Raw genomic sequence first — 20,118 nt, 5'->3', positions numbered from 1 at the left:
ACCTGTCTAGTGAAAGCTCCATGCTCAACAAACTGAAACCTGTAGACCAGATGATTAATAACACAATAATGTTTCTCATAGGCTAGTGACCTTTGTCTCTTTAAACCTTCCTGCTGACTGGAAAACACCAAGTACAGATTCATAAGTAATCAGAGAAAGTGACTCAAAAGTTTTATTCATTGTAATAAAAACTGGTAAATTTGTACTAATGAAACCAGCTTAAAAATAAATTGTTTATTTTATTTTAATTGAACATTTTAAAAAATGCTAAAAAAAATTAGTGTAACACATTTTGTGGCAAGAACCGTGTTAAAATTACATTGTTGAACATCAGTAAATTTTCAATACTAAAAAATGCTCTATTTTCTGATAGAATAATTCCTTTGAGATGCGGTTTGTGGCATTCAATTCAGTAAGCTATTACCTTTAAAATTATGTATCACAAGGTATAGGCTTCCATTAAGAATATTCACGATACCCTCGGCAGGACGTCCCCCGTTGGTGTGACATAACAAAACATTGTTCAAAAAAGTAGATGCCCAATCTCTATTACAATTGTAAGAGGTTTCAAATTTATATTTAAATTATTAAAGGATATATTTGGGTGTTTCCAGACATAATATACATCGTGTTATATATACAATGCTATTTTCCCATTGCCATCGTGGTTACTCATAACATAAATTTAAAAATATTTGCCAATGCTAAGCCAAATCCCAGGCTCCATTTAGGAACTAAGATGAAAACAAATGTTTGTCTTTAGGTCAGTTCGTTTTCGAAATATCGTTCTTACCTTCATACAGATAGACAGACAAACATACAGATAAAATAAATTCTTCCGCCCTGGAGTGATAGGGTTTTCTAACGTTCTCCTTCATGAAAAATACATATCGATTAATAAAAACCAGTTAGATTTATAGGTTTTGCAACAGACGCAGTATAGACATTACTATACTATACTAGACAGTATCTATACAGACAGTTGTATAGATTATACCTGTAAATCCGATGTACAACTGAACCAACATATGAAAAACTATAAAAATAATTACTGTGTACCTACTTAATTCCCTATAAAAATGCAATGAGATAGTTCAAATAAAATGCTAAAGTATTCTACATTCCGGTTTCTTAAATATGTTGTAACTGGTTTATACACAGAATTAACTTAAAAATTATATTATAACGTTTATAAAAATACAGGACTTCAATTTATCGTTGAATCGCTTGTTAAATAATTATTTCCTGAACGTTATAGTTTAGTCAGCTCTGAATTAGTTTGTTTGGAAAGGAGCTACGGGATGAGCTCTCCTCCTTCGAACATAATATTACGCAAACACCGGCGATGTTGGCTGCGAACAAACTGATTAAGCCGGGCTTTGTTGGCTGAATGACGGAACTAACAAACATTTCACACATCCTGTCAGCACGTATCACACCTGGTGCGTTCCCAGCACCCTTCTCAGCTCTCGCTAACTCGTTGTTTCAGATGACAAACATCTTTGGAAAACTGTACTTTTCAGAACTATGGATTTGAAGTTTTGATTCATACTTTCTTACGGGAAGTTATTATAATTTAAGTACTATTTGTGTTTCAAAAACAATGTTATTCATAATTACTATATAGATATTTTAGGAAAAAATATTAATCGAAAACTACAATGTCCTAAATATGAATAAAATTGTAAAACAGTTGCTGTACTGCTGAGATGAATCTAAATAATGTTTATATATTACAATGGTATATTTAAAAAAATGTAATGGGAATCTTCTAATCTTCCAATATATAATGTTATTTTTTCTTTAGAAAGAATTTATATACTTCTTTAAACCAATGCCAAGCAATATCAAGAATTTTCTCATCTTGCTCCACGGAACGTGTTTTTTCATAGATTTGGAAAAATGTAAATACAAATTCTATCGTAATTCTTTACCAAGATATATCATACCAGTATCATTTGTATATGCATATAGAACTCGTATTTTACAATTACTCTGAAGAACGTATGTTGCTAAAGATTTCAAGAACATGAATGTGTTATCATGATCCAGACAGGATAAGCTCACCCCTTGTCTATGCTCATTAATGTTATGTAACAATGTTGTAATGTGCATTTTTCTAGACCGATTGTATTTTGCGAAAAAGTAACGTTAATACGTATATTGGTTTATTTGGATACAAAACATAACAAAATATAAAAAAAGAAATCCTATATTTTTTGTAAAATGCATTGAGTGATTTTGATTGCCATAATTTAAAATTAAATTTGAGAAATTATGTTTTATTATGTTATAAAATGTTATATGGAGTTGTATTTTAAGTCACTGCACGTACGTAAAATATCTATTGGAGTCCTAAATATACAAATTAATGCTCTACTTTATTTAACTGCCCGAAAATTGGTACATAATAAACTTTTATCAATCATAGTAAAACTCTAAATTTTCAATCTAAAATACTACTATTCCGTCATAAAATATGTGTTTAGAAATTGGAATTATTCGTTTGTCCGTGTAATTGACGCGGTATTATCCATTAAAAAACGACTTCAGGCTGCATAATTATATAGTTGAACTAATCAAGGAAAGAGTATTTCAGTATTACTGTGTAAAATAATTATTTCACTGGTTCAATTGAAAATCAAAATTGAATTAATTTAATTTCAAGTAACTTTATGCGGTGTTATCTTAAAGATTAATAAAGCAAAATAGTATGTTTTCCATAGCAATATTTTTAACCTGAAATCTTTAAACATACTTTGTAAAAGGACTACGAAAATTAAAGACAGGTTAGGGTTCAGCATGCAGAATAATGAGATCCTGCAGTCCTCACTTAGCGGTTTTGATTAATGATCTCTATTTGTAGCTTAGTTGTGAACGTTTATATAATATAATATTAACTAATAGTATAACAATAATATTCTTTAAGTATATCTAATCTAGACCTTCTTCTCTCAGGTGTATATGAACGTTGTACCTACCAAGTCTATTAAATGTAAAGTTCTAAATTTGTATGGATTTGATTTAGAATTAGAAAAAGCTTTTAAAAATCCACAAAAATAAGGTTTTTCGTAATGTCCTAGTATATTTTCATATGATGTAGCTAAATATTTATTAATGATAAAGTGGAAAAATGTGTAGAATTCTTTTTTAATTAAAACTTACTTTAATTTGATGGATTTTTAAACGCATCTCACAAAAAACCAAAAGGCATGAAATGCAAAATTTTGGATTTTAAATAGTGTTGGTAGGTCCAAATCCTACATAAAGATCAATAAAATTTCAGACGTGAAGGACCTAAATTATCTTTTCTTTGGTTGAATTTTAATTTAATAAACCAATTGATTTGCTACTTCCTAAATTCTACACCCAGTAAAATAAATTATACTTAAGACTAATTCCTTCGTAGAAAACTCGAATATCGACTTATCAAAAAATAAATTCAGTATTTATGCAATATAACTTTTCTTTCATCCCCCCACTCTTTGATTTCCTACATGGTGCCTTAAAGCAAGTTAAAGAAGTTAATCCTTCCCCAAATAAAATACGAGTATTAGAATGTACAGAGTTAAAAAAGTATGATCGACTCAATGTATTAAGTGACCCAGAAAACAGTGGCACGCTGAAAGCTCTCGGGCTAAACAAACGGTTACCGGCACTGCGTTGTGTAGAGGAAAGCTTTAGATATAAATCACAATTCCACCCCTGCCGCATATTGAAATCACAGTCCCACAAACGCACGTTTATTGAGAATTTATTCCGTCCGTATATCGGGTTGAAAGCAAGAAATTCTGGTGTGAAGGGACCATTATTCTTCATTATGCGTTGGTTTATTGCAAGAAAATCTTGGTTTTTGTGACGTAAGTTTTCTTTATAGAGGGAAAATCGAATAAATAATGCGTTTTTTTGTAATTAATTTCTATTATAACTGCGTATAGTTACTAACATTATTAATTTATTAACCACAGAATAAAAAGTTATTAATAATGAACACATTAAGTTGTAACAAGAAATGTATGAACAATTTTACGTAATTATTTAACCTTACTAATAATATTGAATTTTGAAAAATATTCTTACAATTTCTAAAAATAGTAAACGAATGGACTGAAAACAATTTCAAGTATCGAACTTTGTCAGAGCGTTAGCATAATCCTCCAGAGGAATGTGTAATATGGGGGGGGGAATGTAATTTCTGCTCGTTTGATCTATACACTTAAAACTTTTCATAAAGGTCTTATGTATACCTAGGTGTTAGCGGGAAAATGTTAGAATAAATATGTAAGTACACTGAGTAAAACATTGTATAAAGTTTAAACATTTGACATAGTAACAAATATAAGTAAACTATCCGCAAAATATATCAAGAAAGATATATAGTCTTCATTATTACTAGTTTATTGTCCCGTAAATATATCTGCAGTATTTTATTCATATATTATAGTAATAAGGTATACAGAATGTTTAAAAAGTTACTGAATTTACTTGTGGGTTTATTAACATTGCATGAATAGTTCAAAAGTAGTATATTAAAGTAAAAATCTAACAAAACTTCCTAAAGGTGGAATGTATAAAGTGAATTACTCTTTGAAAAGAGGCGTTCTCTTAGAAATTGGAGTTTTCTCAAAGGATATAATTGTTTAATCGTTTATTAAAGGCTTACAAGCGGTTCTGTTCCGAATCAGAAATTAAGCTCAATGAGTTATTTTAAAGTTGATTGGATTTAACTTTTCCTCAGTTTCCTGTGATTTATCAAGAATATTGGTCACATTAACTTATTCCCGTAGTTAAGGGAGCCTACAATTTTAATTATTACGTGGCTTAGCGTTAGCGAAGGTATCACTCTAGGGGTTAGAAAGTTTTAGTAACCTCTTTCTGTCCATCTGTCTGTCTGTCCTCACCACATCTCCAAAACAGACTTGAAACTGTCCATATAAATGAATTTCCATGTGTAAAACACCGAAATCGATGATGGCACAAGTCACTCCATGGGATAAGGCTTATCTTTAGCGAATATCTTTACATTGGTCTTATGAGTAACCGTGATGTAAATGAGAAATTAACTTTAAATACATGTAATAAAATCAGGATATTTCCATCTGCCCATAATGATATTAGTTATATACTTGTTATATATGTTAATGTTTAATAAACATCAGTGATGCCTGTTACGCGACATGTGATTTTGCGTAATCCTGCCTTGTATTATTGACCTATTTAATGTTCCAAATACAGAAGTGGCATTACATTAATATCGTATACATAATGAAATTTATTATATATGTATTGACATATATTAGTGTCATGTCCTTTTTATTATTTCTTTATATAAATCTTAAGATAGGAAAAAATAATAGATTCAATGTATTAAGATAAAATATTTATTAAACATAATTTAAATATGACTTTTGATTAAGGAAAAACACAGTAAAATCAGAATATTACATAATTTTTATTACTTCTACTTCTTGCTTCCTCGGGATATCTAGCCACGTAGTACATTACATTTCTTTCATTAAATTATTTTTCATATCGGTGTTCTAATAATCAAAGTTTCAGTGAGCCAGCAAGGGTACTCGAATGCAAGAGTGCATTTACATCAAATATTATCACTGACTTTTAACACTGAATTTCCACTCGATTATTTTCCTTTTGAAACCATGAATTTAAAACATCACCTGTTCATATAACTGCACTTATTTTTTTTAAAAATAATTTATTCTGATATTTCATGTTGCCGTTATGGTTAGACGTAAAACCAATATAAAAATATCCACTAACGCTCAGCTAAAATGTATCAACGAAATACGTTGTCATGCACTATCATCGAAATAAAAATTTTCCCCATATTTCAATGAGGCTCGACACAAAATTTCAACTAAATAGGTCATTTAATTTTTGAGATATCTTGACACAGACAGACATATAGACAAACAAAAATGAAAATCTTTTAATCTCTCAAGTGATAAGCTTCGCTTAAGCTCATAATATGAATGTAACATTTAAATACATTCGTCCTTAAAAGATAACGCTTTAAACTGACAGAAAACTTTAAATCTGGAAAGTGATAATCCCGAACACCCAATATAGAATATAAGCGAGAAAGGAGAAGGTCGATTCGATGACCCTTGACCGCAACCCCTCACAATGCGGCAGGGCATTGTCCACTAGCCTTTTGAGAGAACACTCAAACACCTAGAATAAAAATATTCTCACCCAGTTTTAAACATTTTCATCTACTTCAACGTATTGATAAGCAATTTCACCGGATTAATCAATACGCATCTTAAGACAAACTTAACTTTGTTTGTTTTTAAAGAAACGCCCCTTGATAATAAGTATGCTTTCATTTCATTTACAGTCTGTGAAGTTTCATGAATTGTAAGTGCAGTAGAAAACTTCAGCGACACTTCATGCAACTTACAAGGGTTTCATTAAAACTTTAGAATTAATAACCATTAAATTTCCTGTAAGTGTTATGGAAAGCTACTTTGCGAAGCGACCATATTTCATAAAATATTCAAGTGTTGATATAATTAAAAAACTATTATTATTACTACATCTCTTACAAGCTTTGTCGCCTACAAATTATGTTAAGAATAGAATATTTATTTGTATAAACGGAGTTGTGAGTGTTATTGTATATTTAGAAGTATACAGCCTCTAATACGTCATTCATGTTTAAATTATGTAAAGTATTTTATAGTAAATTAAACTTTAAAATTCAAATTATTTTACAGGAACATACTACTAATGATAAAATTTAAGTATGCAATGGAAAGATCGATTACTAACAATGTGGACATAATTAAAAAGGTACAGTCAAGCATTGAATGTAGTACGGCTTTAGATTCATTTTTGTATTTTGTAGATTTATATAGATACAGATATTACTTTTTTGAATCGGAATCATAAAGACTTTAAGCAACAGCTATAATAAGCACTACTTACCTGTACAAACTCAGAACTTCTCAGAAAGTATTCTAATTAGGGTAATGAAGACTTTAATTTTCTTATTGAGCGTAACTAACTTAAACAAATGTATTGACACATAATTATAAATGATTTATTCCACCAGAATATCTTAACTAATCTATTAAAAATAGGCTACACATTAGAGTAATATTTATATGTTGTTAATAATTTGTGTACGATTATCACATTAAGTGTTTCAATATGTTTAGTGAGGAAATTGCTTTAAAATTTACAATAGCTCAGCATTTAATTTAAGTTCACATGAGTGTAATTGGGATGGCGTTAAAACTTGTAAAACACAACTTTAATAATACGTTATTATTGTTTTTAGTTTTAATTTTAATTTTTAATTTGATTTATTACTATTGCTTAATTTTTTAAATTAAAACAATACAATTATATTGTACATTTTATTTCTTTGGTTTGCAAGAATTCCGATGCCCTTACACTGTGGACATCCTTGTAAAATGCCTAAATAACAATACTTATTTCAAGTATAGTTTATTTTAGGTAACTTTTTGAGTCATTAACTCATAATTGTTGGAAAATAATATTTCTACCAAAACGTTATTTTTTGCACTATCTTTTCTCGACTCGTTACAATTAAACATTCTCCTGTTCTAAAACGTTCACGTAAAATTACCTTTGTTTGAAAACACTAGCAAAGATATTTGTTCACAACCACTTAGAGTAATGATTAAAATACCAAGAAATCTTTAAAATATGATAGTCCAAATAAAATTTTGTAAAACAAAATTAGGGAAAGAATCTAACGGTTGTAAACCCTGGCAAAAACCTGTTGTGATGCTGAAGAATAATTTTATCTTGTCAATATTGTACCAGTAACCTAACTAATAAAACACATCTTATTAAATTGGACTATTGGTAGCAACTCAGGCTACGTAATATATAATTTAAGTATTATAATTTTAAATAACCAAAATATATATGGAAAACCTCTAACACGTTTCGCATCATAATGGCAAATCGCCATTTTAATATTCTTCATGGACGTGACAAGACACTTTCTTTACATTCAACAGAACACAGAGAGGACAAAGTAGAAAATAGTTATAAAACAAATGTATTATTAATTTGGCTTTACAAATCAATGAAAATGTCAATACATTTAGAGTGAAACTGACACTCAAATAGTTATAACATTAAAATATCCTTTCGGTTCGATCCTTATATAAATTTTTTTTAACTTTTCCTCTTTGCTATTTCTGATGGAAAACATTTGTGAACCATTTTTTAACTTTTTATTATCAGTTAAAGTTCCGTTCTTGTAAATTAAATTGGTTATTTCTGTACTTAGTAATATTCTGATATAATATGCTATATATGTGTGTAAACGAATTAAAAAAGAAAACTGGAAAGTTTTCGTACTTTTCATAGTGCCTCACCTGGAAAACGCTGTACATGAAAAGAAAGTTAGATCTGGGACCGATACATTGCTCCCAAATCTAACTTTCATCTCTACGATATACCAAGGGAGGATACCACTGCCTCTTACCCTCGGAGTGTTCCTCCCGGGAGGCTTTGTAACTGAACGGAAAGTCAGACTTGATACTGACAAAATTTGTTAATGCCGTTGCGTGGTTTTTTATTTCATGATGGTATATTTCCTGTATGTTTTAATATTTATGTAGGCTTCAATATGTATTATACATAGAAAATTAAATAATTCAAACAATGTACTTTTAAAGTACTGCCTAGGAGGAAAGAAAGTACCTATATCAAACGATTTACCGACCTGTTTTAGGTTTATTCACCTCTTGATACATCAACTCATGAGATACTCCTTGTTTTATCTCTTTATCATAGCACTTGGGTTCCAAGATTTGTAGAATGGAGATATTTAAAACATTTTTAAACCCCTAGGAGATTTTGTAACGTGTGTTATTCACGCAGGTTTGAGCCATTGCTTTGCTATGGCCAGTCTGATATTCTGTTGTTACCACAAACAATGAAACACAGAATATGCTTATAAGCACACCATCACTAATTGTCTTTAAAATGAGCGGAAGGATATGGATTACGCTTATAATATAAAGTTGTAGTGTAGATTAATCGGTACATTGTACCTATAGTTTGTAGTGTAACCACACGCAACATTGAAAAATTGCCCATTTATTATTAATTCAAGGGAAAAAAACAGATTTGAGGAGATATAAGCTTTGGGCGTTGGGAAAGCCGTTTCTAACAAACAAGTTCCATTCCCTGAAGATGAGAACTCTGGTACAAATTGACGTAAGTTCTGAAAGTCTAATCAAGCTTGCCCTTCCCACGTGTGCTTTACCAAGTTGGTGTCTCGTTGATTTTGGTCTTGTTTCCTGTTTTTCTTAATCCTATATTATTGTTAATATCTGTTGTAGGATATAGAAAAATACACTATAAATATAAATATGTTAGTCTAGATAATTTCAAAATAAAGTGTTATTATATCCAAACTAGATAGAAAAGTACTTAATTTGTAAACAAATTGAAATAAAAATGAACATCCAATATATTTTATTCAAATATGTGGTAATAATAATGTATGTCATAAATGTTCACTTAAACGTTTGTAAAAGTATTAATAGAAGTAAATTTGAAACAATATAATTCTATTTGGGTAATTAATACTTAGACTTTAATGTTTCTATAAATTAATCTTTGAACAATAAACTTGTTATACATGTTATAGTAGTAAAATATAGTTTATTTTTTAGAATTCATTCCCTTTTCATAGGACAAATAACTCACTGTATTTGCAATAGATTTAATTTCATTAAAACCATTTAAAATTAATTATTACCTTAAATTTCCTAATTTTGTTTTTGTCAATTTATAAATTATAAAAGTTACATTTGTTTTAGAAACAATGGTCTTGGTAAAACAAAATAAAACTATGGGTATGTTTAAAGACCTATAATGACCTCATCCTAACATTATTACATAACTCAAAATACTTGACCTTACTATAACTACTCAATACTTTTTTCAAAAATAATAAATAAATAATAAATGTAAAAAATTAATTTAGTTATTAAGGACTTAGCTAAATACCTCAATTCAATTGAAAGATATTTTTTATTAATAAATTACAATCTGTTTGTGTAAGAGTAATTTTATTAAAATGGTTTTAAAGTTATTTAGCTGGTCGGAAGAAATTTGTAACGATAAATAATCGAATTAGTGCTCGGTGTAGTGCTCGGTCGAATAATGTAAAGTACGGTGTAGTTCAAGGGAGTATGCTTTGGTCCGTTATATAACTGAAACATTACAACTCTTCGCAGGTCACACAGTAATTGTTTTCAAGGGAAGAACCAGACAAGAAGTTAATCAGGTTGTTTCCATCAAGCTAATGCTGATTGGTTTTGTAATAAGATTTTAATAATGAACGTTAGTAACACAAAACGTTTATCATTCGCACCCAGGAATGTGAGTGAGCTACCCGCAAAGCTGCAATTAGTGCTACACTATTCCAGCGAATAGGCTAACACCGCCTGTCACTGCGGCCTATGATGAGGGTGTACCAATAAGTACTAAATATTAAGGTATTATAAGGCTAAGTAAGGTTAAGCCTTAGACTAAGTATTAAGTACTAAGGTATAATTATTAACAATAAACTTAGACGGTAACCGCTCTTTAACTATTTAAAATCTTAATTTAGAAAAATTATTTATGCGTTGTCAGGGCAAATCTTAAATTATAATGAATTAAAAACGGTTTATTATGCATACGTTCAGTCTTTTACAGTATGGAATCATAGCGTGGGGAGGGGTGGTCGAAACTATAACTGATCCATTAAATGTAATTCAGAAATAAATACTCTAAATAAAGGCAGCTCTAAATAAGTCTATACGTTTTTCACAAAATCAGTTCTTTATATATTTAGATATTCTCACGATCCAACAGTTATATACCAGAATTGTAACGGGAAGGCGGTACTCTGTCGAATGACTCTCAACTACTTTTTCCAGGGTCGCTGTGGGAGTGGCGTGCGGGTCCCTGTCATTGAGATGATTGTAAACCTGACGAATTCGAATATATTGTACAGGCGTTTGCGTTCAGTGATAAGTGACCTGATATGTACCAACCGGTATGTTCAAAAGGCTGATTACTACCTGGCTGCGGAAGGTCGGTTCAGATAACATTGCGACTCTTCTCACTACCACTCACCTTTAACTATATTTTACTATAACTACTTTCAGTTGCCTTACCGTCGTGTCAGCATGTAATTTCGTGTTCAACTTCTTGTTTAGGTATTTAATTTCGTAACTATTATTTAATTTTGTGTGAATTGATAGGAGAGTCGAATTGTGATTATTGTATGGATATATTTGAATCAATTACCTGTTTCATAAAATGTTTTTAAATACGAGCTCGCCATAAGACACAGGCCTCGGTCCATTTGACGGTATTTTCAGTATTGCATTTCCGAAAATTATAATTACTGTATTATGTTTAGAATAAAGAGTAAATTGATTCTATTAGAATTAAAAACTAGGTTAAAGTGAACTTATAGCAAAGTCTTGTGATACAAAAAAAAAAAAAAAACACTTTTTAATCTAAAAACAAACGCAACGTTATATGTTAGTGATTTCTGAAACTTAGTGACAGATTCAAAAACGCCAAGCAAAAACTATGACAGATAGAAGCATTTAATTTGGTTCATAGTCTTATCTTATCTGTAGAGGCTCTCTAGGGAAGGGTTTTTCTCTCCGATTTAAGGGCATTACACCACTGCCTCTACATTTCCGAAACTTTCAATACGAAATGCAATAGAGAAATCACATCTTATCAATTAGTTGAAAGAGTTAAATGCATTAATATATATAATAATATTTAAATTCAATAAACCGGTGGTAGCCTTTAAAAGAATTAATAAATAAATGAGCTTTTTTAATATTGCATTATTTTTAATTTGCCTATATTTATAGTCTTAAAAACATAAGAGTAAGTTTGAACGTAGCAACACTTCTTATTATTAAATCTTTTTCTTCTAATCTAATTTGAAGTTTTAGTAAAAATACACTATTACCTAAATTTTTGCAATCTTTAAGTATTCAGTATTAGTTATGTAGTGTAATGCAGGTATCAAAGTAAATGTTACTGTCTAACTTTGACTATAGACCGTCTTCTTAACTAGGCTTCTTAGAACTGCGTTTGTTTATATTGTATTCATCGGAACAAACTCAAATGTGGCTCTATAATTATCTTAGACTCAAAGTAATTTACGATGGCCTTAAGTATATTCTCTTTAACCGATATAAGCTTTTTAGACTGTTCCCGATCGATTTAATCGGGGCAATAATGTAGATTTCACCATGGAGCCGGAGATAAAAATCAAGTGAATCAGAAGTGCACATTCGCATAGCCTAAATTAAAAACCTTTCGCGATTTAACCTAACAACTGAAGCTCTTAACCACAAAAATACTTTAATAATACGTATTAAAACATTCCTCCTTCCTTTAAAAGCTACATTGAGCCCTACCATTTATTACATCTTAGGTTCGTTGAAATTACATAACGAAACGTATGAAATTACATAATTACATACGCTGAAAAACTAAGAGCATTGAAATTACAATTCTTTTACAATGGCTAAAAACATTTACAGTTGTTACTGAAATTGTTTTATCTATTCATTCAATAATCATCAAATATTAGAGAGAAATACGAGTTGTTTTACAGGAACTTTACAAGCTGCTTCACTGTTCGACTTCACGGCCTAAAACACTATTAGGTGTAAAGGATATTTTTAGTGACGTTCACTTTATTTAGGCATGTTTAGAATTTTATTTAAAATAAATACGCCTACGATTTCCTGTTTTTCCGGAGGAAATTGCGTGTTAAACCGCGGGTAACTGCTAGTTACTCTTTTAAATTTGTTTTATGGATTTCTGATTTGATCATATGTATACATATAGCTTATATTGCTTATATATAGCTCATATGTATGATATAGCTTATATTGGTTTGGTTACATATTAAAAAATTACTTATTATTCTTTACATAAATGGTTTCGAAATAAAGACACATGGAACACGAAGCTCATGGCACGGCGTACGATGGGAGGACTTCTTACAAATCCTTATCCGCCAATGAATGGGCTCGAAATGTATAGCGGCCTTCACGTGAAGTCCTGTCGACATTTTTTGTATCCCAGAAATCGTCATGTCACATTTAAATTGCTCCATATTGTTGTATATCATCTCCTGCACTGTTTTCAGTTTAAAATTTACAACATATTAAATAGTACTTATTCTAACTTGAGTTCAGAATAGCATATAGATTCAGCCAGATAAATATTTTTTCGTGAAATATAAATTATGCTTTCAGTTATTCCACTTACGCTGCCAATGGCATAATTGAAGTCTAATAAAAATGTGTTTTGAAACCTCGTAGAAACATGGAAAAACCACTTATTTCATAGGAATACTTTTCGGTTTATCTGTCAATTCAATTGGCTCTTCTCAGCGAGGGTTAAATATTTATATAATTTAATTGTATTAGCAGTGTTTCGGGCGGTATACATCTAAAAGCATAGATGCTAGAAATAATGTTGTTTCATTGACTCCATGTACTCGAATAGTTTCTACTTTGTACTATTGTTGATTTTTTATCTCACTAATTTCATTCACTTATGCTGAGCTATTTTTAAGGCAAACGATTCTTTAAAATGTAATATATAACAAGTAATTAATTTCATTTTAAGTGTCTTTGATGTCGAAACAATTTAAATAGTTCGTATTGAGCTTCTTTGTCGCAGACATATTTTTATCTTTTCAGACAAACATGATTCCAGATTCCAGAATCCAAGTCTGTGACAGCGTCATATTTCAAACGCTGCTATGAGAGGAAGGTGAACTGGAGTTACATTCCACATATACACTAAAAGTATAGTGCTAAACAAATAATGTTTATCATATTGTTTTTGTTTTGTTTAGGTGTGTATCCTGCAGTGATGGCATTGAAGGATAATAATATACTATCACCAGAAGGTAATTTTCTCATATGAATTATTTGTAATAGTTTGAAAATCTTTCAGAAAGGTTACGGGAACTACTTTTCTTACTAATATTTCTATAATTATATGAATAATATTTAGTTTCATCTTGAATATAGATGTACTGTGGCTAGTCAGATCTAACTATAATTAGCTTATAAATAAGAGGAACTAAGAGAGAGAATAAATCCTTAACGGTTTTGTGGAAATCATTGCTTGAAACCAGCCGAACATCCCACATTCTCAGGTGGAAAACTCCTTATTTTAAGATATTCTATGGAATTTACCTCCATAACTTGCAATATTAGAAGTCAAATTATATTCAATTGATTAATAGAGAGGTAATAAACCTCACATTAGTTTTAAAACTACTCTTGAAATTATTGTGAAATAAAAAAATTTGTTTGAAAAATATATTATTATAAACAAAACTTTATATCTTATAGTAGTACATGTAAAATTTTAAAACAATGACATAAATTTGTCTTTTTAAAGATTTGTGTTGCTTATATTGGCGTTTATCCTAATATTGTAGGAACAAGATTCTAATTTGCACTGTACAAGCACACATCCTGGTTGTTCTTTAAATACCGAAATTGTAAATTTTTAGCGAAATAGAAATCGAATGTTAGCCTTAATAATTTTTATGAAGGTCGAAATTTAGGATACCATCAAAAGGATAAAATATGAAACGACATTTATTTTTCTAGATAATTTTTTAGCCTGAAACAAAGAAAACATAGTTTGACATATAAATAATAATCCTTACAATGTTAGCCTTTTATTTACGTTACGTATCTTACGGTTGTAGTGTGTCACATTATTGAATGCTTAATCAATAAAACTCGGCTCTCTGCTCTTAGTCTGTGAGCAGTGTCAACAATTGTATTCACTATCTTGAAAAAACACAAAATCCAATATTTATTACTTTCTATTTTTTGCGGCCTTTTAAGAGCAATGCTATCTTCTTTAGACACACACAAAAGTAAACACAATAGCAACAATAACCATTATTTTGTTATCATTTAAATTATTTACTTGTACATTTCATTTCCACTTCAAAATATTATAACATTAGTTTTTAATTGATATGTTTCATTATTAATATAAATATTATTGTTTTAACGTTACTGACGTGTTATCCAGTGTAGGTTTTAACAATATTTTGGAAGGAAAAAGTCAGTATCTTTAAAAGTAGTTTCAAAGTCATGGGCCTTTAGTGCAATGCACAGTTGAAGCACATTTAAATTTAAAATATTAGAAATATAAATTTTGTTGCGATTCCAGTCACTGTAAGGCAGTGAAGATGTAAATTAGTAACTGTAGTTAAATGAAAACCTCCGAATTAGCTGAGTGTGCTGGTATCGGAGTGCCAGTCGCATGTGGTGTGTCAGCAAACGTAAATGGTTTTCACTGTTTTCGCTTATCTGGGCTTATCATTGTTTTTTGTATGGCGCCATCTAAACTCACATGTAGGACTGGACGTTGTGCAGATGGGTTAAATCGGTGGTGTCATAACATTGAAATTAGAAACTTATGGCAGAGCTTGGTGCGTTTAGTCCATGAAAATCTAAAACCATGACAAATAATTGAAGTACAACACTTGGGTTAACATACAGTAATTAATATTTACTGGTCTCAATAATGTAAAGTTACTATAAACGAATATAAGTAAATACATGATATGCCAGTCTTAAAATTTACATAATGTTTGGCCTTTGTTTGTTTGGCATATTTCTATTATTGTGCATAAACATTGTAATTTAAGAAATATTTTGAGATTGATTACATTTTGTTCGATTATTGTTCCTAGTATTCCTCTCTACCTTAGATAAAAACCCTTGGAGCCTTGTATATAAAAACTTATAATTCTAAATGAAAATAAAAAATTTTAAGATCTGTCTTTTCTGCGTTTATAACAGTACATTTTTGTCCTCAGAAAAAGATATTTGGGTTTTAAAATTAGAGGCAAAACTGTACTGAAAGCTGTTACAAAATAAATATCAGCTTATAATCGACATACAGCGTTGGTGTCGAGTTCAAGAGAAGAGATTTAACTATATATATATATATATATATATATATATATATATATATATATATATATATATATATATAATACAAATAACAACTATTCTTTTTTAACCTTTTATAAGCGGCTAAATCAAATGTTATCAATTAATATTGTCTATTGTGTTGTCAGCAACTACATTACTGGATGCATGGGTAACACGTTCTTTAATATTTTAAATATAATCTTTAGATACATAAAAAATCCACAAGGCAGGTTGAATATAATATACTCCTGAATATTTGTAAATTAATAGGAGGTTGTATGGACTAAGTATTCATTGAAAAAGCTTCTTTCTTATTGTAGTATATCACTTAACTTTAAAACAAAGACTCAAATAATCATACAATTTTATTTCTGTTGCCCTTTTGTTTTCTAAGAAACCACTTTTATTTCAGTTATGTGAGTCTGATGATGGTTTTGAAAACTAAAGGCCTCATAGAAATAAAATTGAATGTTATTTTATTCAGTTGACCAAGTACAGAACATTAAATACATTTCCTGTCCAGAAATATAAAACCTCGAAAAATAAATCAACCTTGTATAGTGAGATCTTTCAAGTTTTCTGTTTAAAGAAAATGAAGAAATTCCTTCTCAGCTTCTTACTCTCTCACTCAATAAGATACTACTAGAGTAATATGGGGAAAACCACTTACGACTGGAAATCTATATGATAACTAATAACTTTATTTCACTTATATTTCCATACACTATTACTTTATTGATATATACAATTCGTACTATAACTACGAATTCCCAGGGATATATGTCTTTTTTTACGTTTACATATTTTTCGGTATTTTGGGTATAGTAACAAACCATAATTTATTGGGAGATGTGAAACTTAAAATATGTTTCCATATTAATTATTAAACTTCTTATTTTACCTGTTAAGCAGATTAATATAATTTCAGTATCTTAATAAACCCATATTTCGCGACGACCATACTGACATTACATACTATAGATTTATTAATGAATCACTAAACTGAATACATGCAGAATGACGTACAGTGTTATTATTTTACCTTTAAATAGGACGTACGGATGAAACTTGCCACAATAGTAAAGTCTTGAAACATTTTCATTTGTCTGTATCTAAACAATGTATGAGAAGAACAATACGTATTTGTCTGTTTTGTACATTTCTAAACAATGATAATCATTTCAACAATATTAGTGTATCATTATACTGTTTCCTACGGTAAATAGGATACAGTTACAAATATAATTCAATTAATTTATGTTATTTTGCCTTTATAATAACTCATATTATGCTGAAAGAACCGAATAGTCATACCAATGCTATTCGCGTAAAATGCGTCCTTTTTACATTTCTTTCTTTTGTTCTACTCTGTTTAATTTAATTTTATAATTACACTTAATTCAGTCATGAAATTGAAATGCTTCATGTATTAAGAAATCAACGGAAGTCTATTATAACTCTCGCAACATTAGGCACGCTTTCTTCCGACTTCTTTCAGAGGTATTCAAAGTCCTCTTGTAACAAGTTTTAATTTCATTTTATATAAGTGTGTTCTTTTACAGAAATGTAAAGTTTTAACACGTATATTAAAGATTAATATTTTCTGAAAAACAATGTAATGTTTTGTAATGATAATAATTTATTCTGACACATAAATTTATTCTGTTATATTGTAATTGTTTCCAAGCACTTAATTTTTGTAAGTTTCCCTGTCAGCAAGAACTTACTGAATTCGAATAGTAAATACAACTTCTAATAAGATGTCTCTAACAGATAAATACTGAAAAATTTAAATAAAATGCTTGCTAACCAAAGTAATTTAAAAGTAATAAATACGGTAAAAGTTACTTTAACATTTATACGTTTAGTTTAGCTAGGTTTCATATTAACTCATTGATTATGCATATAGTTTAGCTGGACACTATAATTCATTTAAAAGATACTTTAAGTTTAGATTTAGGATATTTTGGTTAGGTTTTAAAATATATGTAGTATACTAATAGTAGTGAAAAAATATTATGTAACTTTCAATACAGATAGTGTCTCTAGCAGGACTGATTTATTTGTGCTATTGTGAACTGAATGTATGCAATGCTGACATTATAATCGCTACACTATTAGGCCTACACCTTAATATGCTGACGTACGTAATATTGTTCCAAATAGTCACGTTCACAATATTCTCTGCTTTTCGCTTTGGCAACCCTTATGGAATGTTAAAAGTTTACAAAATTAGTATAGTTCCCTTTTTCATTTAATATTAAAGTAATAAATGCACCTTTTTAAAATTGTAATGTTATCTGTCTGTCTATTTGTCTAGTTGTCTGTCCGTCCACCTTGATACAAAAGTCCTAGAAACTTGAACTTGGTACTTAGGTGTATCGTGGTCCTAAGAGATACCATATTGCTTTGTGGTAAGAGGGTTTAAAGATAGAAAACTTACAAATCAAACGAATTGGGAAAGGGAAGTAGTCACTTCGGTAGACTTTCGTTAGGTTTATGGAATATGTTACATTTATTGGCTTAATGATTTCCATACATAATGATATAATAATTATGTTGTCTTTTACTACGTCACTGTAATGCACAGTTCCATCTTTTATCCGTCCGAGATAAAAGACCTGTTTCTTAATTTAACAGGTTAAGTGTAAGAAAGGGCCATGCGGCCCTAACTTTGCCTGTAAAAATAAAGAATTTTTCATTTTTTTCCGAGGGGCAAATAATCCTTTGGACTCTTACGGTATTCAGAAAGGTGAAATACAATATTTTTTGTCAGAGTGGCTAAGGTAATTTATGTGTCGATTGATGTTATATTTATTTCTTAAAATTCTCTTGCAATTTGTCTGCTTGGTTAACATATATATAAAAGTAGTAAAAATTGGATAGCTGTATTTGAATATTGAAAGTAATGATAGATTTTCAGGCAGTCACCTTAGGTCATGTTCTTTTGAGGGAAGGTCCCTAGGATAGGGGGAAAAGTGCTTAAATGCATTCCTAATTTTTATGACTCGTATTGGCTTTTAGGAGCTTTTTCTCTACTCTCTCTACTACAGAACAATACGTAGGCATTATAAAATCTTGTTCTGTTCAAAAAAATAATTTAATGTTAACTACTGAAATACAAAACGTGTTATATTGTAGAAAGGCAACTAAAACTTTTATTGTACGAAACCATGAATTTACACAAATTTTATGTGCATGGTAATGCTTAATTTTGATAATAATAAAACTATAAACTTGAGCACATGAAGTTAGCTTATAATGCAGTAAAGAATGTAAAATTATTACAAATTAATCAAGGTCAAATGAACTTTCCATCAATAACTGTAACATATTATATGTTATTAAAATAATTGCATAACAGTAATGGCTAAAACTTACACATTAAAATAAATTTAAACATTATAAATAATTTGTAGTTTTTACAAAACCCAACTTGTAAAAGTAGTAAAATTCTCTGGAAGTTTTAATTTAACAGGTAACTTATGTTAATGACTAAGTCATATTTAAACCGCTTGCCAACTCCAGACAAGCCCTAAAGTATTACTTAACTGTTCGCCAACTTCTTAATTAAGAGATGCACTTCAGAATTATCTCTTTCATGTGGTATCTGTTTTACTTCTGGCAAAAACTGAAGCTGAAAACCACATGTTTACTTTTAAAAAAAGTCTATAATATTTGTAGTCTCGGAAGATAGTACTTCTTGACTGAGCATTAGTGCAGCCTTTAATTTTATTGGCTGGAAAAACTGTCATATCTGTCTATTTACCGGATTTTACGGAAACGAGCTAAACTATAAATTTAAAATTTTGCATGAATCTTCATTTATAAATGAAAATCGATGATGTTGCATGTCTGTCAATCCATTTGGATGATCGAAAGCAAACATTTTTAGATTGGTTTTATGCGAAACCAATATGGCAATGAGGAAAATACATGATAAAAGATTTGTAAGTTTAATTAGGTGGTTAAAAGTCCTTAGATGTTTGATTAGGTTATTTTTATATAGAAAACATATAGTCCTTTGATAGTGCATGTCCCTTCATGGACATTGGCTTGGAGTAATAAACGGCTATAATGCAGGATA

At 29.7% G+C, this 20,118-nt stretch overlaps 1 protein-coding gene across 7 annotated transcripts in view; it reads left to right on the top strand.

The window, feature by feature from the left end:
* Nucleotides 1-20,118, top strand: part of LOC124364416 — a 393,612-nt gene that overhangs the window by 254,876 nt on the left and 118,618 nt on the right. For 4 of the 7 annotated variants that reach the window (XM_046819891.1, XM_046819893.1, XM_046819889.1 and 1 more), the window contains one exon: nt 13,916-13,969. The exons of the other annotated variants lie outside the window; for them this stretch is intronic. In XM_046819891.1, coding sequence (XP_046675847.1) covers nt 13,916-13,969 — 54 coding nt within the window. The remainder of the gene's footprint in view (nt 1-13,915; nt 13,970-20,118) is intronic. 7 annotated transcript variants of the gene reach the window in all.

The sequence above is a fragment of the Homalodisca vitripennis genome, chromosome 6 (assembly GCF_021130785.1).
Source record: "Homalodisca vitripennis isolate AUS2020 chromosome 6, UT_GWSS_2.1, whole genome shotgun sequence".
NCBI lineage: Eukaryota > Metazoa > Arthropoda > Insecta > Hemiptera > Cicadellidae > Homalodisca > Homalodisca vitripennis.
This window is presented reverse-complemented; position numbering and strand designations above follow the sequence as displayed.